The sequence below is a fragment of the Podarcis muralis genome, chromosome 1, assembly GCF_964188315.1.
Source record: "Podarcis muralis chromosome 1, rPodMur119.hap1.1, whole genome shotgun sequence".
NCBI classification, from domain to species: domain Eukaryota; kingdom Metazoa; phylum Chordata; class Lepidosauria; order Squamata; family Lacertidae; genus Podarcis; species Podarcis muralis.
Window position 1 is genome coordinate 29,415,148 of NC_135655.1, and position 27,281 is coordinate 29,442,428.

Here is a 27,281-nt window from a genome sequence, read left to right on the forward strand (position 1 = left end):
AGAGCTGATAGGAAAGACCAGTCCTCTGATGTTTGAACCATAATCACTCATTCCCCAAACCAGGCCACCACCTCTTGTTATAAGAGAGTGGGGTGCAGGGACTCTCCTTATTCTCCTTTCCCCATGCCACACACATTTTCAGAACATGTCCCCAGCTCTGCCACATACTTAATAATAATAATAATAATAATAATAATAATAATAATTTATTATTTATACCCCGCCCATCTGGCTGAGTTTCCCCAGCCACTCTGGGTGGCTCCCAATCAGTGTTAAAAACAGTACAGCGTTACATATTAAAAACTTCCCTGAACAGGGCTGTTTAAGATGTCTTCTGAATGTCAGGTAATTATTTATCTCTTTGACATCTGATGGGAGGGCGTTCCACAGGGCGGGCACCACTACCGAGAAGGCCCTCTGTCTGGTTCCCTGTAGCCTCACTTCTCGCAATGAGGGAACCACCAGAAGGCCCTCGGCGCTGGATCTCAGTGTCCGGGTAGAACGATGGGGGTGGAGACGCTCCTTCAGGTATACAGGACCGAGGCTGTTTAGGGCTTTAAAGGTCAGCGCCAACACTTTGAATCATGCTCAGAAATGTACTGGGAGCCAATGCAGATCTCTCAGAACTGGTGTTATGTGGTCCCGGCGGCCACTCCCAGTCACCAGTCTAGCTGCCGTATTCTGGATTAATTGCAGTTTCCAGGTCACCTTCAAAGGTAGCCCCACGTAGAGTAGTCCAAGCGTGAGATAACTAGAGCATGCACCACTCTGGCGAGACAGTTCGCGGGCAGGTAGGGTCTTAGCCTGCGTACCAGGTGGAGCTGGTAGACAGCTGCCCTGGACACAGAGTTAACCTGCGCCTCCATGGACAGCTGTGAGTCCAAAATGACTCCCAGGCTGCGCACCTGGTCCTTCAGGGGCACAGTTACCCCATTCAAGACCAGGGAATCCCTCACACCAACCTGGTCCCTGTCCCCCAAAAACAGTACTTCTGTCTTGTCAGGATTCAACCTCAATCTGTTGGCCGCCATCCATTTTTAAGATGTGGTGGCCAGAACTATACACTGTATTCCAAGGGAAGCTGCAAGCACAGATTTGAATAAAGGCATTATGATATTGGCAATTTTATTTTCAGTCCATCAGAGCAGCTTGTGTTAATTAATCTTACTTAGGTGTGTGCCAATAAGCTAAATAAACACTGTGTGTAGGGCTTCTTTTTAAAACCTGTTTATTGAAACTGTTGCTTTAGGGGTTCGATTCAGAGTTCCCAGGAGCAGAACTCTGCTCACAGGGTGCTGGTGCTGCAGGAAGCGGATATCCGCCTGCTCATCCCAACCCTGCAGTGAGCTCTCCTTGACAGTGTGAGAACTAGACCCACTGGATCTCAGCCCCTTCCAGGAACAGAGCAAGCCCTTTTGTTCACAGAATCTGCATCCAGTTCAGCGAGTGGTCCCCAACTAAACGGTTAGGCTAGTGCAACAAATGTTAGCCCTGCAATGTGCAGTCGTACCTCAGCTCCTGAACATTTCGGCTCCCAGACGATTGAAAACTGGAAGTGAGTGTTCCGGTTTTCGAACGTTCTTTTGGAAGCCGAACATCCGACGGGGCTTCCACGGCTTCCGATTGGCTGCAAGAGCTTCTTGCAGCCAACAGAAACCGCACTTTGGAAGTCAAACGTTTCAGAAGTCGAACGGACTTCTGAGGTACGACTGTAACTTCCTTGACATCTCCACTCCATTTGCACTCGCTTTTCCCCTTTCCTCCTTTCTCAGTCCACGCTTTCCTTCTCTTTCTTTCCCTTCCCTTCCCACCTTTATCCTTGCCGAGCTGCCTGCGCGCCACTTCGGGAGCACAGCACAGCTGATTTACTCCCCTGAAAGCAGCATCTGCACGCATGTAAATCATCCCCCAAGCCCAGCCTGTAAAATGGGCTTGTTCGCTAAACTCTATGAATAGGGAAGTAGGCACAGCTGGCCTATTCATAATCAACATAAAAATAGATTAGCACTTTACAGATTAAACATTATCGTTCCAACGGTTAACATAAATCATCTGCACTTATGGGCCCAGCACTGCCGCTGCTCCCCAGGGGCATAATTTGCAAAGGGAAAGAGAAGGATGCACGGCTGACGGGTGTTATCGTATGTTTTTCCGGATGGTCAGGGAGACTACAATTTGTGCAAATTCAGCCACTAACCTTACATGCAGGGCAAGAAAGCTACCTTATACATACAAGGACAGGATATTTGTCCATTTAGCCAAACATCATGGTCTTCTCAGTTTAATTAAGGCAGCAACATTGATGAATTGGATCCAGCAATACCAACTTTTCAAAGTCTGATAGTCATTTACACCTCCTGGACCCTCCTGCCACCTCCTTGCCTCTTAGCACCCCGCCCCAGATTATCACACTGCCCCTCAGGTAGTGGCACCGACCACTTTGGGAACCCCTAAAGCATTAGAACCCCTGTGGAACCTTTTCTCTATGTGCTGACTTCTCTGTCCTAGGACAGGGCCAAAAGAGCTGTAGCACACACACACACCCCACCTGATGTAGCTAAACTACAACTCCCTTCATCCCTGACTACTGGACATGGTGGCAGGGGCTGATGGGAGTTGGAGTCCAGCAACATTTGAAGGCCACAGGTTCCCCACGCCTGGCTTGAGATACAGATCAGGCTTGACCTCAAACGCCCACATCAGCACCAGGTAGGACTTGTGCACTAAAATGAGCAGCGTGCCCGAGATTGCCCTCAAAAGACCTCTCTTCTTTTTAGGGTAGGGCAGGCCTCTGCGAGCTCCAGAAAGTAGGTGCTTCGCTTGAAAGCGCAGCATTGGTGATGCCACCTTTCAGTTGACTAATGTGGTCCCATTTGTTCTGGCTGACATTAATGCTCCTTCCCATCTATCTCTGACTCTTTAAATTACCTTTTTATGGCTGAAATCCTTTTTTCCCCCCATAATTGATAAAAATCTCCCTTTTTATATATCCCACATTATTATGGAGAAATGTGAAGGGTTCACCCCCTCCCTTTTTATTCATCATTTTAGTTTTAATATAAATGTGTTTTTTATTGATATATGCTTGGACAGCTCAACAAACCCCCGGGAGACGCTAACAAAGGAGGTGGGGAAACAGGCCCCACCCACTCCAATAGCTTCGAGTCCTCACTTTGGGGCAGAAGAGTGATGAAATGGAATGCATGGACTTTTAAATGAAAAACCAGTTCTAAGGAGAAGCCACCAAAACGGAAGCAGAGGCTGAAATGAGTCAGCCATTCTAGAACACAATGAGGAAAGGGTATTTACTAGGCATGTAACTCTATAGCATAATAGTGTGTAGTGAAATATCACAAGCCCCCCCTGTACACAGACCCCCTCTGCCTTTTGTGTGGCTGAACTGCATCCCACTGTACAAAAGCTGAAGTCACATTGCTCTGCTTATTTTTCCCTCTTGCCCTACACATCACTAGAATGTGGCCCCAGGAACACTGTCAATGAGGTCATGTGGCCCTCGGCCTGCAAAAGGTCCCTCCCTCCTGGCTTATAGGATATGGGTTTGTGACATCATAATAACTAGCCAATCGATGCCATTGACAGCAGGTTGTTGGTAAGAAGTTGCAGAACTCTGGTTTGTTTGCTATTTCCTTTCAGAGGTCAGTACTGAGGAGGGGACAGTAATGTTCAAAATAAATGCTGTTAGGCTACTACCAGACCCGCCTCACCGCTCCAAAAACATTACATCTGCCTTCCCGCACAATCTATTTCCCATCGTTTTTCCTCTGACTGGAAACCTGACTGCAATAAAGGCTAACCTCACTCCTTAAGGACTGCAGATCCTGAACGGTTTGAAAACATGAGCCAGGCACCTAAAATCAAAACTGTTTTGAAAGGAATGAGATTTTAAACAGTAATATTCTATTTTTGAATGCCTTGTGGCGTTTGAGCTAATAGGCCATAATACAGCTGCACTTTCAAGTATTCTACTGCAAACACTGAAAGTTTCAAATGTCAAAGGATGGAGGTTCTCAGTTTCATAAGCTGAGGCGGCAAGCAAAAAACAAAAAGACTCCATCCCAAAGTCCCAAAAGTTGAGATTAGAATGCAAAATCTTCCATATTTGATGTGGGAAAATACTAGGCCTGCAATGAATATTTACCAGTTTTGATTTAGGGGTTGAAAGCAGCTATGTCCGTGGGATGGAAATTTCTCCTGAAAACCACTTATACCGAGTGATTTCCCCATCTAACCCACTGCAGCTCTATGCAGTGTCATTGTTCTCCTCAGCTGCTACTAGGTTATTATTTTCTCCTCCAGTTCCTTCTTCTACTTCCTCCATCCTGAATTAGCCACATAGTGGTGACATCACAACACAATGTTGCTAATCGAACCTGATGACATCATTAAGGGCAAGTGAAAGTGAGGACAGTTAAACAAATAAGTAAGCAAACGTTTTTTGCAAGTAATGCTGAAAAGACTGCCAAAAGAGAGAGAGAGAAAGCAATGTTACAGTGCTACACAGACACTCTGAATAGCAGGCAGTAGTCCCAATGCAGCCCAAGGAAATGCTGTTATGCGCCACATACATTTCAGTTGTATTTTACATTATGAGTCATGCATTAGAGGAGGCTTGCCCTAAAAGGCTGCCCTGACACACTAACAGGCTGCAAAGTTCAGCTCAAAAAGCATTCCCAATCTATGGTGCAAATGGGTGCGAAAACTAAAGTTCTACTGGTGCTTTTCCAATGTAAGATGATAAGAAGAGCCTGCTGGATCAGGCCAACAGCCCATTTAGTCCAGCATCCTGTTCTGACAGGGGCCAACCAGATGCCAGTGGGAAACCTGTAAGCAAGACCCAAGCACAAGGGCACCCTCCCCTCCTGTGGTTTCCAGCAACTAATATTCACATGACCCCTAACCCCTGGACATCCCTGGTAGAGGTCGATGAGAACTGGAGTCCCAAAAATCTGGAGGTCAGGGGTGTAGGAAGGAGGAGAGGGGGCGGTCCGCCCCAGGTGCCATCATGGAGGGGGTGACAAATTTTTAAGGAATACTTACTGCCCTACTAGGGCGGTTCATAAAAAAACTTTTTAAAAAAAAAATGCCTGCTCCAAAGGTCTCATCTTACTACACCAAGGATTATAGAGCTATATATGAAATTTCATGCATATCAGTTAATATCTTGACCCTCCTCCACAAAAATAGCTCTTTACTTGGCCGTTTTCCTATGTCATGAAGGCTGAAATTTCAGTTCAGTGGAGCAGGGTCAAGATATTCACTGATATGCATGAAATTTCAGATATAGCTATATAATCCCTAGTTTAGTAAGATAAGACCTTTGGAGCAGGCATTTTTTTAAAAAAAGGTTTTTTATGAACCGCCCTACTGCCCTACCCTCCGCCGGGCTTCCCTCCCCCACCCCCAGTCTCCGTTGTTGTGTCTTTATCTGTTGTGTCTCCTGGCTGAGGGGGGAAACAGGAGGAGGATGGCCATCGGTCAGGTATGGTCTAGTTGAGATTCCTGCATTGCCCCAGGGGTTTGGCTAGATGACCCTCAGGGGTCCCTTCCAACTCTACAATTCTCTGGTGCAGAGTTTTAGGTACAAGTTGGATGTAAGGGGTGCATAGGATTGCAGCCCATCTTATGCACCGTCAGCTCAGGAATACAGTGGTGCCTCGCAAGACAAAATTAATCCATTCCGCGAGTCTCTTCATCTTGTGGTTTTTTCGTCTTGCGAAGCACGGCTATTAGCGGCTAAGCACGGCTATTAGCGGCTTAGCGGCTATTAGCGGCTTAGCGGCTATTAGCGGCTTTAAGAAAAAGGAAACAAACTCGCAAGAACTCGCAAGACGTTTCGTCTTGCGAAGCAAGCCCATAGGGAAATTCGTCTTGCGGAATGACTCAAAAAATGGAAAACCCTTTCGTCTAGCGAGTTTTTCGTCTTGCGAGGCATTCGTCTTGCGGGGCACCACTGTAAGTCCCACTGATCATGATGAGACTAGATTGCTGCTGTGCAGTCCTGTTTTTTAATAAATGTTTTCCTTCTCAGATAATACAGAGCATGGTGAAATCACAATAAATAAAACCTCCCCTTCAGTAGTTTCAAGCGCTACTACAGGTTCCACATAACATCTGCACTGCATTGTTTACTGTGACAGTACCTGCACTTTGGAGCTCCCCGCCTATTGCAACAAAGCACGTGCCTTTGCTAGACTCTTTTCGGGCACCTGCTAAAAGCATTCTTCTTTAGGCAAGCATACCTAGATGCTTAGGATGTTGAAGTAATTTTAATTTTAATATTTTAGCTTTTGTATGTTTTAAGGGAGGATTGTTACTTTTTCTTGATTTTACTGCTGCGGTGTTTTTTTGTTTTTTGTTTTGGTAAACCACTTTGCAAGTTTTTTGAAATAAATTTTATTAAATAAATAAACAATAAATATAAATAAAATAACACAAGCCAAAACACAATCTATCCTGTAGATTTAAGTATATGTCCATAGTCGCCTACTTGTTATCAGAGGCCCAGAATCCACATTCCTTTGTAAGAAAATATGAAATAACATAAAACCATTTTGCAGGCAAAAAAAAATTAAAAAAAATCAGTTGGGGGGGTGACAAGAAATTTTCTGCACCGGGCACCACCTGACCTTCCTAGGCCTCTGCTGGAGGCCACCAGGTTGGAGAAAGGTGACCTAGAAGCTATCAGTGTACAATCTTGTTTAGAAATTGCTGCTGTGGAAAACCTTTATTTTTTGAGAAGACACATTATTTTTGCTGCCATCTTCTTGTATTTCTGTTCTTAGGCCTCATTATGAAATATTAGTAGGTGATTTCAGCTTTACTAAGATAAGGTGTTTTGACTAGCCTGTTAAAATGCAAATGACTATTTTGTTACGTATTGTAATTTTTAAGTGCATTATCTTGAAATGCTCTGTTTCATTATGTATATTTTTCTGATGTTCAACAATGTCAGGAAAATGTACAAAATGGCTCGGCTTAGCATGGCTTGGAAAGGGGGCATACAAATATTTGATTATCTCAGTTTGGACTAAGTGACAAGAACATATGCTTTGCATACTCAAAATCCTGGATTCAGTTCCTGAAATCTCCAGACTGAACCCTCCCCCCCCCCAAAAAAAAAGACCTCTGGTACCAAGTAATGGGAATATATCTCTGCTTGAGAGGGTGGAGAGCTGCTGCTGACCGCACTGGGTTCAATGGCACAACGGTCTAATTCAGCATATGTTCTTATGGAATTTCTCCAAAAACACCAGCATCTGGCAACGATTGATATCTGTCAGCAAAGAAGGGGAGGAAGAGGAAGAGGAAGAATCTCACCAGGAGATTTCTACTAGAGGAGGACTATTTTAAATAAAGGAAAACAAAAATAAGCGGGGAGTTTATTTACATCCAGATTTCTGCATGCTGGTCCTGCAACTTCCGTAACCGGTCCCGTTCAGGGTGGATCTAGCTGGCCATCTACTGGTCACTGTGGAGCAGGACTTCCAGGGGAATCATGCAAAGAGACTGCCCTATTCACCGAGGACTCCCCCAGACCACCTGTTTATTGAGACTTCATCCTGATCTGCTTGCACATTGTCCAGTCCTCACTGAGCATTTCTTCTGATTTGCTTACTGGCAGCTTTTGTGACAATGCGTCGTCATCCTGCAATCGCCCTGATTTGCTTGCAGGATTTTACGTCATCCCATTAATCACTGGTTCGTTCCGCACTTTTCAATGCACTATCCCCGTCACTTTTCTAAACCTAAATTTCCTGGTATGCGCTTGAATCTTTCCCGCAAAATATGGACAATATGGAGGTGTCCTGAGCTGCCAACTGTCCAGATTTTGCCAGAGCAGTTGAGAAATGGTCAAGCATAGTATCATTGTCCGTATTATCCTGAATGCTTACATATACATAAAGAAAAGGAACTTGTTTATGTCAGTTTATGTCATTAGGGAAACATACCAAAGACATAAATGATAGAGAAGCAGCCATTTGTGTTTGCACAATCCCCAAGTGAAGAGAAGGTTTGCTCCCCACCTGTCCAGCAGTACCCAGTCAAATAAAATACAAGTCAAATAAAATGGCCTCAGAAAGCAGGTCACCAGCAGAGACAGTATCAAGAAGGGCTGGCTGAGCAGCAGGTTGCTCAGCCTGAAAACATCCAACATCAAAACTTCAAGACAGTGATTCCAGGGACTCTCTCCTGACCAGTTTAGCATTTCCTGTGAAAGACTGTGAGACCTGTAGTTCAACTCCCAAGATTCCAAACAGAAAGGAATGCTGCAGGGTCAAAGCACTAGCAATTACTCATTTTGCTTTAATAACAACAACAACAACAACAACAATTTATTATTTGTACCCCGCCCATCTGGCTGGGTTTCCCCAGCCACTCTGGGCGGCTTCCAACAAAGATGAAAAATACACAAAAATGTCACATATTAAAAACTTCCCTGAACAGGGCTGCCTTCAGATGTCTTCTGAATGTCAGGTAGTTGTTTATCGCTTTGACATCTGATGGGAGGGCGTTCCACAGGGCGGACGCCACTACCAAGAAGGCCCTCTGCCTGGTTCCCTGTAACCTCACTTCTCACAGAGAGGGAACTGCCAGAAGGCCCTCGGAGCTGGACCTCAGTGTCCGGGCAGAACGATGGGGGAGGAGACGCTCCTTCAGATAAGGGAGGGAGGTGGGGAGGGAGGAGAGAAGAAAGAAAGAAAGAAAGAAAGAAAGAAAGAAAGAAAGAAAGAAAGAAAGAAGCCAGACATTCCCCTTTCATCCAAGGAGCTCTTGCTGGCACCACCACCTACTTAATCAGCAAACTTTAGTTTTTACACAGCGCTGGGGATGAAAACAGGAAGAATCAGGAGCCATTCAAAATAGACTGTAAGGTACTGAGCAGAGGGCTTTTCTAAATAACCTCCAAGCCTCCTCCAAGGCTCCAGCTCTATCATTCTCTGAATTCTAATGCACCCTTACGCAGTTTCCCACAAGACCCCTAATACTGAGTGAGATGGGCCAATTGTTTGACTCAGTATGATCACTAGTGAAATACTTGTATTTTGAAATCGCAAATGTGCAGAAGAACCCCCACCTGCACAAGAGATACTTACAACTGCCATTAGATTTATTATTTCGTTCGGGTGTCATAGGTAGTGAATGGTAGGAATTTGAACCCTCTGGCAAGATGTGCCCCCTAACCTACATTTCACATTAGCCCATGCATAGATAAAATGAGGTTAAATGAAGAATTTATCGCAGTGCCTAGTACCTAGTTTTGAATTCTTTATACCGCTTCTCAAAAGTCACTCCGCCGAGAACCTTGTCAGCTGGGCCGCTCTTTGAAAAATGTTCACATTTCTGAGGGTCACGAGGTTTCGGCAATATATTCTGAGCAGGCTCTCTGCGAGGTTATCCAGGGACAACAAGCCACTCTTCAGAACAACACAATGCTACAGTGAGCGTAGCCCTAAATCATGTTGCTTCTACCTCCATATACCTCATGCCACAGTTCAGTGCCTTAGCACACTAGCACTCACAGCCAAGGTGGGCAGCTGCTGGAAACCATGGAAAGCAAGGCCCATTGAGCTAAACTCCCCACCCAGGACAAGCCCTCATCCTCATTATTCTCTCCCATTACTTGGGAGACCAGTAGTTTGTGGATGAATGAGCCGAGCACTCTTGTTGAAGGAGGGGTGGGTCTCACTGAGGGGACATAATTCAGGAGGACCCATTGGAAAGTCTCTTGCAGAAGCCTGAAGCCAGAGCTGCCCTGAGCACTGGTGGGAAGGAAAGGTCCATGTGTTCAGTGACATCATAATCACCATCATCATTTTATTACTTGTAGCTCACTCACCTGACTGGGTTGCCCCAGCAACTCTGGGTGGCTTCCCAACATATATAAAAACATAGGTAAAGGTAAAGGGACCCCTGACCATTAGGTCCAGTCATGACTGACTCTGGGGTTGCGGCGCTCATCTCGCTTTATTGGCCAAGGGAGCCGGCGTACATCTTCTGGGTCATGTGGCCAGCATGACTAAGCCGCTTCTAGTGAACCAGAGCAGCACACAAAAATGCCGTTTAACTTCCCGCCAGAGCAGTACCTATTTATCTACTTGCACTGGCGTGCTTTCGAACTGCTAGGTGAGCAGGAGCTGGGACCAAGCAACAGGAGCTCACCCCGTCACGGGGATTCGAACCACCGACCTTCTGATCGGCAAGCCCTAGGCTCTGTGGTTTAACCCACAGCGCCACCTGTGTCCCTTATATATATAAAACATAACCAAACAATAAATAACCTTATATATAAGGTTATGCCTTATATATAAGGTTATATATATAACCTTATATATATATAATATTATATATATATATATATATAAGGTTATATATATAACCTTATATATAAAAACATAACCAAACATTAAACATATATATATATATATATATATATATATATATATATGCTTTCGTAGATTTTCACGGGTACAGGAATGCACACGGGAAGACACCCGAGGACACCAAAACCTGCATATATATATATATATATATAACATATATATATATAACCTTATATATATATATATAATATTATATATATATATATATATAAGGTTATATATATAACCTTATATATAAAAACATAACCAAACATTAAACATTAAACAGATGTTTAAGGCCTTCAGATGTCTTCTAAAGGTTCTATAGTTACTTATCTCCTTGGCATCTGATGGCAGGGTATTCCACAGGGTAGGTGCCACTACCGAGAAGGCCCTCTGCCAAGGGTATCTATGCAGTTTTCTGTTGCGTGGCTTCCACTACCTGGGCTAATCCCACAGCTACCTCATTTCTTCTGTAGAATAAAAAGTAGGTTGATAAGACTAGAAATCTTAAGGCTCTGTAGCAGCTAGCCCTGTCGTCTCTAATCTGGTACCCTTCAAATATTTTGGACTATAGCTCTGACCATTGGCCATGCTGGCTAGGATGGATCAGAGTTGAAACCCAAAGTATTTGGAGGGCACCATGTTGGAGAAGACAGATCTAGCTCACACTGCACCATACAACAGGTCACTTTTCAAACGGTCATCTTGCTTCTGTTTTTTTCACATGCGATACTTTCTTCTGCCATCAGCAAGGTCACCTTGGTATCTAAGAGGACAGTCCAAATTCAAGTTCCACCAGTGAGTTAGGATCCTGTGGATCTCTGGCTCAGATGGCCAGTTTGCATCACAGCTGGGCTACAGATAAGGGATAAAATCTTCACTCTTTGAAAATGAGGTCAACCCTGAAACACTCAACCTGAAGACTTTTTGTAAATGGCCTCTAAAATTTAATCACATACTTTTGTACTGTCTTTTGAGTATTACCAAAATTTATTTATCCAGCACAAAACAACAGCGTTTCTGATATTTTCACTACCCATTGTCAAATTTGACCTTGTAAAACTCCATGTTAACATTTGCAAATGTTTTTCTCTTTCACTTAAGTAAATCTATTCTAAAATATACTATAAAAAGGACATTTGTAAATATATTATTTTAAACTACAGCCAAAAGTTTGGACACTAATTTTTACAGCAGGTCAAAGCAACAGGAACAAAAAAGGCAATGGACCGGCCATTGCTTATTGCTTTTTTGACCTCCTACAGGATCAATTATATTCTTCAGATATAGTGATTTTCATAGTTGTTGGGCACCACCAGGCTTCCACGCTAGCTTCTCAGAACAGCAGGATAATAAGTATTTTTAAATCCTTGGTTTTTGAATTGCCAGATGTCTCTAACTCCAGATCATTAAAGGACTACAAAACATAATCAGTGTCCCTTAGAGTGCATCTTAGCTTTTAAATGTTGATGTAGCAAAGCATTTAATCCTCTATGTTTGTAGAACTCTCCCCCCCCCCCATATTAATAAGAGTATTAATTTTAGAAATAGAGGGTGGGATTCACCTAGGCAGGCCTGTCAGAAGCACTATGCAAGGATTTCTGAATATGCAGCACGGCTTTCCCCCCCTCCCCACCCCAGTGACTCCTGCACCCCCAAAAAAATTAGCTCAGGGGGTTGGGAGAACCCTCAGTACAGTGAACAAGGGGAGAAGAGAAGGGTCATTCCTTCTGGCAAGCTCCAGTGCTTGTGCAGGTGGAACATTCACCATAGCACAATGCTGAATATTAGTACAGAATATTGCTGCTGCTGTTGTCATGTGTATTTCTTCCCTTCTCTTCCTCCTATAGGATCCCAGCATCATGAAAAAACAGTATTACAATCGCTCAAAGATCTAAAAATACATCTCTGAAATATAAAAACATAACCAATAGCCAAGCAAATGTGTGCATGGGCTAAATTTATCCCAGCAGCAATTGAATGGAATTCCACCCAAGAGTGTTGGCTTCATCTAATAAGAGTGATCCGTGTGATGCACAACTAAAATGAGTGGAATGAGGCTCTAGATTTTTCTAGATTCGTCAGGTGCTCTGTGGCGCTCATCCAGGCCTTCCTGGGCTTGCCAGAAGCACCTTCTGGCAATCAAGGGCACTTGGGGGTGGTGTGCATCCTCATCTAGGTCCAATAGTTGCTGCTTGTGAAGACCAGGAACTGGGAGCTTGAGCAAAGAGGGCTTTAATAATACATGCAGTATTGCAAATATAAGAAATAAATAATATCAAAACTGACTGTTGGGAGCTCCCAAAAAACCATCTGTTTCCTCAGGCTTTTGCTAGCGGCCAGCCACCACCAATGGATCCTTCTGCCCTGAATTTCTCTAATATCTGTGAAATTGTTTTGTTTTGTTTTCCTGTTTAAAATTGTTTTAATGTATATTTTATCTCTGGAAACTGCTTTCAATATTTATTTCCAATAGCAGGCAATATAATGGCAATGTTAAATAAATAATGAAAATCGCTAAGAACTCCCAAGGTAGGGGTAGGGAACCTCAGACCTGAGGGCCAAATGTGGCCTTCCAATCCTCTGTATCTAGCCATTGGGACTCTCCCCAGGCCACACAACCCTCGCTGGCCCAGGCACCTCACAGACTCAGCTTCATTCACTCTGTGAGTGTTTTTGCCTGACTAGAAGGTGCCTTCAGTCCTAATAATGCCACTTGATTGCCAGAGAGAACTGTGCGGACGGGTGTAGAAATGAGCCTTATTGTACAAAGGTAAAATTCACATTCGTTATTTGGCTCAGTTTTGCCTCTGGTGGTGCATGTGTTTGCCTCTGGCCCTGCCCATCCCTGGTATGTTGCCCCAAGACAGTTGTCCAGAGAGGAAAGTGGCCCTTTGGCTGAATAAGATCCCATCCTAAACCATCAACAGAGAGGAGGTTCCCAGCACTGTTTCCACATTCCAGTATAAATCACTCCTCAAAGCTAACAGCTCACACCACTTACCCAGTACCATAACCCATACCCCTCCTGCATTATATCTTTCTAACTATTCTCATTTATTATTTCTCTCCCTATCTCCCTTTCTCTCTCTCTCTCTCTCTCTCTCTCTCACACACACACACACACACACACACACTTGTCATTTTCTCTCTGTCTCTTTAAAATTAAATATCACCCTGGCTCTGCCCATGCGGGTAAAGTAACGCTGAAAGGAAAGTCTGCAGCTGAGCGGGGATTCGAGCTGCCTCGCTGGGAATCAATGAGGCATAGAAGGCTCTGTCTAGCGCCTGAAATGCTGAAAGGAACCGGGGCGGATCAGTAGCGGCTGAAAACGTATTCAAGAGAGAAGAAAAGGCCCGTCGCAGAAGCCACACACAGCCAAAGCAGAGCGAGAGAAAATCATGTGCCGTATTTTAATATATCGCCTTTCTATCTCTCCCCAGAGTTCCGAGTGAGGGGGGAAACAATTTTGGGGAGGCCATGAATAATACTGAGAGGACTTAATGTATGGCAGGGCTCACCAGGGAATAGATTCACCGAATACGTTTATCAATTCATCAAAGACATATCGAGTAACAATACACATTCGTCCTCTTCTGGGTCCACGCAACCCAACTCAATGTACTCCTAAGAGGCTTCCAATGGCCAGTGTCTGTGCTGGCTACCTGCAGACCAGGGGTGAAAGATTTTTGGCCCTCCATGTGTGTTGTTGGACTACAACTCACATCCACCGCAGCCAGTATGGGCATTGATGGGAGATGTAGTCCAGCAGCATTGGGGAGGGGGTTGCCACAGGTTCTGGCAGAACCTGTTCAGGGAAGTTTTTAATATTTAACGCTGTTCTGTTTTTAACACTCCCCCGCCCAGAGTGGCTGAGGAGACTCAGCCAGATGGGCGGGGTATAAATATTAAATTAATTATTATTATTATTATTATTATTATTATTATTATTATTATTATTATTATTCTCCATCCCTGCTACAGGCATTCAAGGTGCTGGTTTTAATCCATAAAGCCCTCAGAACCGTAGACTCATAGAATCATAGAACTGTAGAGCTGGAAGGGATCCCTAGGATCATCTAATCCAACCCCCTGCAATGCAGGGATCTCCACTGAAGCTTCCAAGACAGATTACCGTTCCGATCTCTGCTTGTAAACCTCCAAGGAAGGAGAATCCACCACCTCTCGAGAGAATCTGTTCCACTGTCCAACAGCTCTTACCACCAGAAAAGTCTTCCTGATGTTTATTTGGACTCTCCTTTCTGGGAATTTGGATCCATTGGTTCGAGTCCTAGCCTCCGGAGCAGGAGGAAGCAAGGTTTTGACCCAACATATTCTTCAATTTATGGCCAATCATAATTTCTAAGATCTACTAAAAATTTACAATCCAAGACACATCTCTTCCCTTACAGACCCACCAAGGTTCAAAAATGAGCACCTTCCAGGAGCAATACAGTGGTACCTCGGGTTACATACGCTTCAGGTTACATATGCTTCAGGTTACAGACTCCGCTAACCCAGGATGAGAACAGAAACCGTGCAGTGGCGGCGCGGCGGCAGCAGGAGGCCCCATTAGCTAAAGTGGTGCTTCAGGTTAAGAACAGTTTCAGGTTAAGAACGGACCTCCGGAACGAATTAAGTACTTAACCCAAGGTACCACTGTAATCACATTTCATTTGTGTTAGCTACTGGCAGTTGGAACTGAGGTGGTAGCAGGCAAAGGTCTTAGCAGAGTTATCTGGTTTATATGGTTTTAACTGGAATATTAGTCATTCTTTCTAAAACATATTGTTGCTTCCCACCCACAGCCAAATCAGACACTTAAAAAGCACAAATATTTGCCTGCTGGGCTTCATGACAAAGCACAACCTTTGAAGACAAAAATTCCCAAGCTCAATCCACAGTATCTCTGATTAAAATGGTAGAAGGGTGTGGCTCAGTGGAAGAGCATCTCCTTTGAATGCAAAAGGTTCCAAAGTCAATCCCGGCTGTGAATTTCCCCTGCGAAACTGGAGAGCCATTGCTAGTCAATTCAGTGAGGACAATATTGATGTACCAATGGTCTGACTCAGCACCAGGCAGCTTCATACACAACACTGTTCAGAAAGCAGGCAGGATTATTTCAACAGCAAGTCCCAGTAGTGGTCATAAATTGAATTATGATGTCACAGTTCAGTAAGGGTCAGGCTACAGCTTGGGCAGAATAATGTGGCCTTGGCTGGGAAAAGGCCTATCTCCCTATACCCCACAACCCCCAATCTTTACTCACATTACCAACAAAAGGCTATTTGAGGGCTTGCCCACTACTCAGATGTGCTCTTGCCTATCTGAACTACACAATCTATGGCAACATCATTCACTCTCCACAAGGTGAACCCATGACAGCATGTTCCTTTATATGCACTCCTGCACCACAAACAAACAACCCCAGATTTACTAGATGTTCCAATCCTGCTGCACCGACTGCATTTCACCCTGCCCCATGACATTACAGGTAGGTCTACCCCACTCACCACCTCCAAACGCCAACACACCCTGCATCCCCATTCTTCATCGCCGACCCTTCTCAATCCACCCTAGAGACTTGAAGTATGATCACAAATGAAGTTGGGGAAAAGTAATCTGATTTACCAGCCATAAAGCGCTCATGGTTGACATAGCCTTCCTTGCCACCACATGGCCTTGGTGTAAACGGCAACAGCTATTTATGTGGTTATTACGGGGATTTATTTGTTTTTCATTCGGGGTTAATTAGGGGGCTTTCGAAAAGGAAGGGCTGACAGTGCTGTCTGGAAATGGTTATAGTGCAGCAAAAGGCCAGCACAGCTTGCCCACGTGTAGCATTTTACCAAGCGCAAGCTTGCAGTTCATTTTAACAGCGCCTGCCATTCTACTAAGGGCAGCCCCAAGACATGTTCTTAACTGAGGGGAAATGGCGTCTCTTTCCATTCCATATACAGAAGCTGACTGGACTAGCAGGTGAGTCTTAGACGCCATCTGCACTATACACTTAAAGCTGCCTCCTACCACTTTGGACAATCATGGCTTCCCCCAAAGAATCTTGGGAAGTGTAGTTTGCTATGGGTGCTGTAACTTGATAGGACACCCCCTATTCCCCTGACAGAACTATAATTCCAACACTGCCCTGGAAAGAGGAATTATTAAACTACTGTGGGAACTGTAGCTCTGTCAGTGTGAATAGGGATCTCTTTGCAACCCTAGCAAACAACAGTTCCCAGGACTCTCTGGGGAAAACCATGACTGTTTAAAGTGGTAGGATACAGCTTTAAATGTATGGTACCTCAGTTCAAAACTGTTAGTGGGACAGCATCCTCCACCCCATGTGAGGGTTGAAGTCTGGCTTAGCGGGGCAGGACAGGCTGTGTCCTCCAGCACCTTGCTGTCCCTTCCAGCCTCTCTCCATCTTCCACCTAAGGCAGCCATCTAATGTTAAGACTGGCCCTGGTTCCATGGTTCTGCCACAGGTCATCTATATTGCCTCTGATGTTCCATTTCTATGCCTACCCTTGCTCTAGGGATGAGAGAGAAATTCAATTCAGTTCACCTTTGAATGCGAACCTACCTAATTTGCACTTTCTGAAACAAGCTGCAAACTGAAATAAAGGCATCTTCCAAAAGTTGCACTTTTCTGAATTTTGCAATGCATCTCTTAACCAAACATTGTGTACAAAAATGTCTATGTTAGGGTAAAGTATGCATAAGTTTGTGAAAACAACATTTAAAAAAATATATTGAGGCAGATTGTTGTTGTTTTTTAAAATGTGCTTATTAGGTAAGATTGCATACCAAAATGTGTATACTAGGATAAATTTGCACTAAGATGCTGATAAATGATGTGGAAATCTGGAGAACCAAACTTAAGACGGGGGAAAAAGAGAAACTGAGTGAAATAGAAATTGACAGATCTGCCCATCCCTACTTTGCTCTCTGCAGCACACTTAGAATTAACAACTTCCATTGTCAATGGGTGCTTCCAGATGTGGAAATTTTGCAGCACCCAGTCACTGCTATTCAGTGTTAAGCTGGAAGGAGAATAGCAGCCCTGCTTCCAGACTTCTGGAATCGAAATAATATATCAGAAAGTGTTAAATACTTCCTTCTCCCCTCACCACACTGCTAATTATTGTTGCTTCCTCTCCCTCACTGCAGGGAGGGATGGGATAAAACTGATATAAAGGTTATGTTCTCTGGAAAGGGAAGGGTTAAGGTGATAGTGTTAACTCATAGAGTTGGACCACAGAGAAGGAAAATTATAAAGACCATAACTGGGGGGGGGGGTTAATTATTTGGGTGGGGAGCTGGATCACCTGAGGTCGGTGAGAGGCATGAAACAGAAGCTGAACAGGGAAAACATAAACATTTTTGTTCATTACATGACATCATGCAGATGCCCATTAAAAGGTGAGTGAACACCCTGTGGCTATTTCACAAAAAGGGCACTATGTAGAGGAAGCCATGGGGTCTTGTTTCCTGACCTATAGGATGATCACCAAGGCCTGAAGGAGACACTCTAGCAGCACAAAGCAGATATCGGGTTCCAGATACCAAAGGAAGGATCTGCAAGACCCAATAGATCGCCCACAAAAGACAGATGTTGCTTTGACAATGGCCTGAGCAAAACTGGCACGTCTATGGAGTGGCCAAGCCTTAGCTACAAGGCAGCAAGTTTTAAAGGGACCCACTCTAGCAAAACAGGGCTCAGCAGCTCAGTGGTAACATGTCAATGAACTCTGGCCCACAAACATTCATATGGTAATAAGGTAGAAGGCCGTCGGTGATTTGCTGGTTTGGATCAATACTGTCTCAGACATTTTTACTGCAATGCAGCCTGCCAAATTGTCTTCTATCTCCTGTCTGACATCATCTAACCAACTGTCTCTCACTGCCCCATCTATGCCTCTTTATCTGACCCGACCCATTTAACTGTTCTGTACCCATTTTAGACAAACTCCTTAGCTCATGAACACTGCTCAGCCCCACTGATACATTAGTGATGCAGCTGCTGAGTTTGCTGGCAATCAGATGAATATTGTAGATTTAACTGACCCCCATTATTCTTGTACAGTGAATGGGCTCCTGAGGGGGGTTTCCATTTTTGTTCTACTTGTGCCACTTGTATCTGTTCTGTAGCCCAGGCTCAACAATTCACACCTAGTCCATTTTTCGCTAACTGGGCGTTCTCAATAAGGTAGAAGACATGAATACACTCTGAAACTCTGTGCAGCAAGTATTGTCTGTCTCCAGTTGCTAAGAACAGCAGACTCCCACAGCTGCATCTTACAAGCTACACTCCCAAGATCTAGCCCTGTATTAGATGTTAAAACAAAGCAGGTTAACCTATGGGCTCTCCAGATTTTGTTGGGCTCTATCTCCCATCAGTCCTAGCTAGTCGTCGTCGTCTTCTCCTTCTTCTCCTTCTTCTTCTCCTTCTTCTTCTTCTTCTCTTCTTTGGCAATCACTTGTAGCCGAGTAAGATTGTCTTCCATAAACATGGTTTTAACAGATTCAGGTGGATAGCCGTGTTGATAATAACAAGATGAAATTATAAATAACAGGATGAAAGATGAAAAAATCTTTTTTAATAATTCCAGTGGCACCATAAAGATCAACTAAATATAAGCTTTCAAGGTATGAGCTTTCGTGTGTAATACACACTTCGTCAGATATGCTGAAGCAGAGGTCGCTTCAACCTTATAACTGTTGATGACTGTTATGGCAATTGGTTCCTCAGGGAAGGGCAATGGATTTTTAAAGGGATAGATGACCAAAATTAGCTTTAGTATGTATAATGGGACATGAATCCAATATATCTATTCAGACCAGGTCTCTCCATAGTTTTTAGTTTGGTAATGAGTTGTAATTCAGCAACTTCTCTTTCAAGTGTATTTTCACTGGCAGAGGAAGAGGGGGGCGGGGGAGTGACCGCCCCCGGCACCATGATCCCGGTGGGGTGCCATTGTGGCCCTCCCCCCACTATGCTGAGCGCCACTCCCCCAGGACACATGCCATGCCCCTGTGGGCGGCATGCCATGACCCCAGTACGCGCATCACACCCCCAGGGTGTGCGCCACGCCCCTACAGGCAGCACACCATGCCCCCGGGACACAAGCCACATCCCCCAGGACGCGCGCCAGTCATGCCCCCGTCTGCTCTCCGCCACTAAAGACAGCCACTCTAAGATCCTGCACAGAATGTCCTGGGAGATTGAAGTGTTCTCCTATTGGTTTCTCTGTTTTATTATTCCTGGTGTCAGATTTACGCCCATTTATCCTTTGGCGTAAAGTTTGTCCTGTTTGTCCAATATAGAGAGCTGAAGGGCACTGTTGGCATTTGATAGCATATATAATGTTGGAAGATGAACAATTAAATAGGCCTGAAATGGTATGTTTGATGTTATTGGGGCCAATAATGATGCTGTCCGGGGGTATGTGGCAGCAAAGTTGGCATCTAGATTCATTGCAGGCTCTTGTGCCAGTGTCCATGTTAGGTCTGGTTGTTGTATTATTGTGTGTGAGGAGCTGTTTAAGATTAGGTGGCTTTCTGCAGGCAATGAAAGGTTTTCCTTCCAGAGCTTTGGAAAAAGAGCTGTCATTAATCTAAGAGATGTTGTAAATCTCTGATGATGCGTTGAACTGTTTTAACTTGAGAGCTGTATGTGATTACTAGTGGTGTTCTATTGTTTTCTCTTTTGGGTCTATCTTGCAGCAAGGTTTTAACACTGAGTCCATAAGTGACTGTGGAGGCCACTTCTGGATCCACACGTCCTTCCACAGTGGGGACATTGGTTTCTGATCACAGTGTGGATTTGCCAAACGTGCCTTCCTCTTAGCACGTTTCTCCCTTGCGTCCTGAGTTCGAGTGTCTTCAAAGCCCATGACACCTTTGGTAAAGGCTGTTTTCCAATTGGAGCGCTCACAGGCAAGTGTTTCCCAATTGTTGGTGCTTATACTACATTTTTAAAAATTTGCCTTGAGACAGTCTTTAAACTTCTTTTGTTGACCACCAGCATTACGCTTTCCATTTTTAAGTTCGGAATACAGTAGTTGCTTTGGAAGATGATAATCAGGCATCTGCACAACATGACCAGTTCAGTGAAGTTGATGTTGAAGAATCACTGCTTCAACACTGGTGATCTTTGCTTCTTCCAGTACATTGGTATTAGTTCACCTGTCTTCCCAAGTGATGTGTAAAAATTTTCAGAGACACCGTTGATGTAATCTTTCAAGGAGTTGGAGATGGCGTTTATAAGTGGTCCACGTTTCACAAGCATACAGTAAGGTTAGTAGTACAATAGCTTTGTAAACAAGCATTTTGGTTTCCCTGTGAATGTTCCGGTTCTCAAATACTCTGCATTTCAATTGGGAGAAAGCCGCACTAGCAGAGCTCAGGTGATGCTGGATTTTGGCACCAATGTTGGCCCTTGTGGAAAGACAACTCCCCAGGTAGGAGAAGTGATCAACATTTTCCAACGTTACACCATTGAGTTGGATTTGTGGCGCTGCAGAGGGGTTATTTTGTACTTGTTGGTGCAGCACTTTGGTTTTTTGGATCTTGAGCGATAGGCCAAGCTTGGCCTATGGTCAGGGATGGTTAGGTGTTCAGCAACATCTAAAGAATCACAGATTAGCCACCTCTGTGTTATAAAGTGTGATGCACGTTTACAGCAAGGGCAGGTATAACTCACTGCTAGCAATGGTGCACTCAATAACCAACAGAGATCTGTGACAATCACATTATGCTGCACATAGCACACAGCAATCTCAACAGTAATAGCTGTGAGAGAGCTAGGGGAAAGAATCTGCATTTTCGCAGTGACAAAATACTCCACTTTCAGCACTACAAAAATGCGATATTTCTGCAACAGAAGCACTACGTTGAGAAAACAATGCCTGTAGCCTTAGCAACAAGCGGATGTGCATTATTACCAGAAAGCAGCAACAAACCACTGTTTAGTGCTTTCAGTTCATTCTACTACCCAAAATTAGACAAATTCATAGAAGGCAAGGCTATCAATGGCTACTAGCCATGATGACTATGTGCTATCTCCCCAACCAGAGGCATTTTGCATCTGAATACAAGTGGCTGGGAATTGCGAGTAGCTGCTGCACACTTGTTCAGCTAGCAGATTTTACTTTTTTATATATGTACATTTTTATTGGGTTTTTTAACATATAATTTCCAACAGTCATATAACTTCTTATACAATGTTTTAGACTTCCATCAACACCTTTGATGATTTTTCATTATCACTTATTCTGCATTTCTTAATTTCTTTATTACTCTTAATTGTCATTAACTAATAATTCTCCTCATAGTCTTTCTTGCAATATTTCAGATAATCCTCCTTACAAAACTTCTTGCAGTCCTACTAGCGTAATCTGTTCATTACAATTGCTTTTTAAATAGTTCATATATTTACTCCAGTCTTCTAAAAATCTTTGATCCCGCAGGTTTTGAATCCTTCCTGTTAATTTATCTAGTTCTGCATAGTCCATCAATTTCATCCTCCATTCTTCTTTCGTCGGTAATTCTTCTTGCTTCCATTTTTGTGTAATAATATTCTTGCTGCCGTCATTGCGTATAAAAACAACTTACAATCCTGTCTATTAATATCATCTCCTACAATGCCAAGTAAAAATGCTTCTGGTTTCTTAATAGATGTATATTTCAACATCTTTTTCATTTCATTATATATCATTTCCCAGAAGTTTTTCACTTTTTTACATTCCCACCACATGTGATAAAAAGTTCCTTCCTTTTCTTTACATTTCCAACATTTGTTACTTGTTTTATACATTTTAGCTAATTTCACAGGTGTAATATACCACCTATACATCATTTTCATCACATTTTCTTTCAAAGCATTGCATGCAGTAAATTTTAATCCTTCTTTCCACAGTTTTTCCCAGTCTTTTAACTGTATATTATACCCAAAATCTTTGGCCCAGTGTATCATCACCGACTTTACCTCCTCATCTTTCAAATGCCATTCAAGCAGCAATTTATACATTTTAGACAAAATTTTATACTTATTATTCAATACCTCTATTTCAAATTTTGATTTATTATCATCAAATCCTTTTTCTCTCAAATCCTGTTTAAACATTTCATTGACTTGGCGATAGTGCAGCCAGTCATTCACATATCCTTTAACCTCTTCATAAGATTTCATTTTCCATTTACTTCCTTTTGTATTAATTTTTCATATGTAACCTAATTTTTACTCATATTCATCTTTTTCACACTCATCGCTTCTAAATGGAGACAGCCACTGTGGTGTTTTATGTTCTAACAGGTTTTTATACCTATCCCATATTTCAAATAGAGATCTTCGGAATATATGGTTTCCAACTCCTTTATGGACTTTTGTCTTATTATACCATAAATATGCGTGCCAACCAAATCTATTATCATAACCTTCCAAGTCCAACAAATCTGTATTTTTTAACAACATCCATTCCTTTAACCAACAAAGTCAAGATGCTTCATAGTACAGTTTCAAGTCTGGCAGGGCGAAGCCCCCTCTTTGTGATGGCCTGGGATTCCGAGTCTGAGAGCGATCCAGAGGAATCCCAGCTGGCACAGGAGTCCCCGCCTCCAGGGCCGGCTGAACTGGGGCAAGGCCTAGATGCTGAGGAAACTCAAGAGCAGGCACCAGGTGAAATCATTCAGGCCCCAGAGGTGCTGGAAGACTCAGTGGCTACAGGTGAGCCTCCCCCGGGGCCCAGTAACCCTTCGGCCTCTCCTGATCTGCAGAGGCTTAGGGCAGAGAGGCGAAGGGAACTGGTGTCTCCCAGGAGGAGTGCTCGCCTTAAGGCCAAGAGAGGCGGGGTTTCTGGGGGCCGGGACCGCCCCCGGCCTTAGAAGAAGATAAAGGTCAGGCAGCCCGGTCCCAGGTTGCAGGAGCAACGTCGTTGTGAAGTATCTGCTTTACCCAGTCCTTGTTCGGCACTCCCAGTGTGCCTGTTCCTCGCCCGGCTTCCTGTTTCTGACTCTCCGGTGTTCCTGTTCCTCGCCTGGATTCCTGCTTCTGCCTTACCAGTGTTCCTGTTCCTCGCCTGGACTCCTGCTTCTGCCCTACCAGTGTTCCTGTTCCTCGCCTGGCTTCCTGCTTCTGCCCTACCATCGTTCCTGCTACCCCGCCCGGCTCCCTGTCTCGGACCTCGCGTCTCATCTAGTGATCATCTACCCTGCTAGAGACTCTGGACTGATCTTGGCCTACGGTAATAGTACCTTATCCCCCCTGGGACCAGCACACTCTTTCTTTAACATCTGTTAATAACTTATATTGAATTCTGGGTTTCTTCCCCTGCCCAGCTATCAGGTTTTCCAAAGGCATCTGGTTACACACTGTGGGCTCGTCCACACTTCCTTTTGTGCCATGTTTCTAAGTGCAAGTCCAGGCTTTCCAGATCAGCATCCAAGCAGGTCTTTTTTTGATCCCAGCACTTTCCTCAGGAAAACCCGCGTTTTACCGCGGAAATGCAGCAAGCGGCAAAAGCTGGAAAGGCCAGACCTGTGCCTGAAAAGCATGGAGCAGTGTGGATGAGCCCTGTGAGATGCTGGACTAGACAGGCCATTGGCCTGATTCAGCAGGGCTATACTTATGTTCTTATTGCTCGTGCTTGGCGGACAAGTCAACACATGCCTGTTGTCACACATACCCCTTTGCCCAGGTCCTCCAAGATCACTTGCTCGATCTCCTGCCTGCTGCTCTGAGGGGCTTGGCTGTGCAGCACCTTGAGTGTGCGAGTGTATTCCTCAGGCAAGAGATAGTCGAGAGCCCCCAGGTGCTGCCCCACTTTGATGAAGGTGCCCCGGTTGGCACAACACAGGTCTCGGAGACGTTCTGCAGAGCGCAGATGCACCTGCAGAGGGGGAGAGAGAGGGAGGGAGGTTGAAAGACTCATAAACATCCAAAACTTTGACTGAATCCCTTTCTCCAAACCATACGCTACCTATTTCCGTATCTTCTCTTCCCAGGCTGCCATTTTGCTTGTTCTGGGTGTGTGTTACCATAAGGCTCCCTGTGTTTACCATTAGGACAGGACGCATCTTTGGGGAAAACAGACACTGTTTTCTCTGGGATGCCCCTACAATTGCAGACCAGGGCTTGATGTGGGCCAGTACCTACAAGCATATGCAGACTGCAGGCATTAGAAGTTCTACATGACCACATCTAGTCTCCTCAATAAGCACCATGCAGACAGTGCTTTAAGGTAGGGTGGGGAACCTCAGGTCCAGGGTCTGAATGCAGCTCTCTGGGCCTGTCTATCCCTTGAGACTTCCCCAGGCCACACACCCTCCCCTTTCAGTGGCCTTGCTTCAACCCCCCCCCCAAATGTTTTTGCCTTACTGGAATACATCCTTGAACCCTGATGGGGAACAGAGGGGAATTGTGTGTGTGTGTATAGAAACTAGCCTACTGTACAAAGGAAAAATAATTGATTTGGGATAGTTCAGTCAGTAGAGCATGAGACTCTTAATCTCAAGGTCGTGGGTTCAAGCCCCATGTTGGGCAAAAGATTCCTTGGACTAGAAGACCCTCGTGGTCCCTTCCAACTCTACAATTCTATGATGCCCCCAATTTGCTCCACCTACTTTTGACTCTGACTCCATCCACCACTGTCATGTGCTCCCCAGAAGGGCATGTGGACCTCAGGTTGAAGAAAGTTGTGTACCTCCGCCTTAAAGAGGTACAGAAACATGCAGGCAAGATATTTGGATTCCAGTTGCTCGAAAGCCTGGTGCTCACCACTTCCTTACACTAGGCTGCTGAAAGCAGAAGCTGCCATTGCACCTGCCTCTGCAAACCCCCTTGCAGCGGTTGGGCGACGGTGTGCAAAAAGGCAGCTTTCAGCTCAAAAATAATACTCTTGCAAGGAGCAGGAAGCTTCTGCCATGGAAATGTGTGGTCATGAGTACAGTAGCTCTATGCAGCATGCCTTAGAAAAGGGGGCATTTTTACATTGCTCCCTTGATGTGGTTGTTTGGAGTGACAGAGATATCAAGAGAGAAAGAAAGCTTGGAATGGATTGGAAATGAAAGGGTGCAGACAGGGCGGGGGGAGTGAAGAGGGAGGGGGAGAGAGGGATGGAGCCAGAGCAGCTGGGCAGTTTGTCACAGTACAGGGAGTTCAGCCCATTACAGGGAAACAGCTTTTATGCAGCTTGGATAATTGTCCTCGACACTGTCTCCAACAGAGGAGAAAGCGGGGGGAGGGGGATCAGCAGCAAAAGCAGGGAGGGGCTATCTATAGCTGTCCGGAATTAACTTGCATTTCAGAGAAAGGAAGGGCAGGCTGGGCACACTTGAGGGGGGAAATGCCACTTCAACCCAGATATTGCTCGTGGTGAGAAAGCAGCAGCAGCAACAACAAAATTTCAGGAACTGTACAGTGTCAGGGCTACTGGGAACACCCACCCAACTCCACACACAAAGCAAACACACAATTAGGCCCGCATGGGAGTGCACCAGATTGAGCCAAGGGAGCAAAAGAGGCATCTGACCCCAGTGTTGATTCACCTCCTAAAATGTAAGCTCAAAATCTTTTTTAACTGCCAGTTACTAGGAAGCATCCCAATTGCCTTGCAGCCAAAGTGTCACTGCAAAAGAAGCATGGTTCTACCATATGGCGATTCTGCCTCAATCCAGAGACGAGGAAGTTCATGCGAGCAAGTCCCACTGGGATTCCTGCGGATTTATAACACTGGTCACCAACATGGAAATAGGTACTGGAAGAGCATTTTCCCTCCTGTAAATGTTCGGGTTGAAGAACAGGCCACAGAACAGATGGCAGCCATGTCAACAAAAGACGTTGTAAGGCCAGGTACTCCAGCCAAACAAGGAAAAGAAGATTTTGAACGCCATTTGCAGTTCATTGTGTGTACTTGACGTGGTAATTAACAATCCCTGGCCATGACGCTGCAAAATACAATTCAAGCTACTAGCTTTTTTTCAACCTGTCCAGCAAGTAATGCAATAAATAACTTGAGGGGGAAAGTTTGTTTCTTGCCATTTCCAAAGCATTTACTGAACAGATAATATTTAATGCTACTTAACAAAACAAACATCCTACACATTATTCAATGATTGCATTGTGTACTTTATTATTATTATTTATTATTATTATTATTATTATTATTATTGTTATTATTGTTATTATTGTTATTATTGTTATTATTGTTATTATTAATTATTATTATTATTATCATCATCATCATCATCATCATGATGACTGAATTAAAGAGAGACTAAAAGTCAAGCTCAACAAGATGCCATTCACACAATTATCTATTGCATGGCTTTTAAAACAGTAAAGAGTGGTCACAGCAGGGGCCCCAATCCAGACTGAAACCCTGGCAGGGGTAGGGTGAGGGTGAAAGAGCTCTAACCTTTCTGCCCCTCGTGGTGGTCCCAATTCAAATCAAGGCCTGCTTCACCTCTTCTTTGCAATGGAGGGAATTTATATTATGTACAGTGGAGAGCAAAGGTTTAAAGCCCCCTTATCAACTATCACCCCTACCAGATTCCCAAATGGACCACCATACCTCATTTTTTTTAAGGCATTAATGTAATTTCTAATTGTGTGTATGGCATCTTGTCTACTTCAACCCTAAGGCTGCGTTCTAACTAGAGTTTCCTTGTACAACCTATGCATTGGTGTAGCCCTAAACTGGAAATACAGAGAATGGTATTTCAAGAGTGACGTAAGTTAAGGAACCCTCAATGAATCTTCTAAGAAAAGCAGGATAAAGGTGGCAATTGGCTTAGGAATTTCTAGCTGTTTTCAACTGTGCCAACTCTGCTGATCCTACTGATTCCCAGCCTGTTGGTTATACTAGGAACATTCAGCAATGAGATTAACACAGTTC

The 27,281-nt window shown here is 44.3% G+C and overlaps 1 protein-coding gene across 4 annotated transcripts in view; it reads right to left on the reverse strand.

Moving 5' to 3' along the window:
* Nucleotides 1-27,281, reverse strand: part of ADCK1 (aarF domain containing kinase 1) — a 110,997-nt gene that overhangs the window by 44,772 nt on the left and 38,944 nt on the right. For all 4 annotated transcript variants that reach the window (XM_077925247.1, XM_028718498.2, XM_028718483.2 and 1 more), the window contains exon 4: nt 24,072-24,275. In XM_077925247.1, coding sequence (XP_077781373.1) covers nt 24,072-24,275 — 204 coding nt within the window. The remainder of the gene's footprint in view (nt 1-24,071; nt 24,276-27,281) is intronic.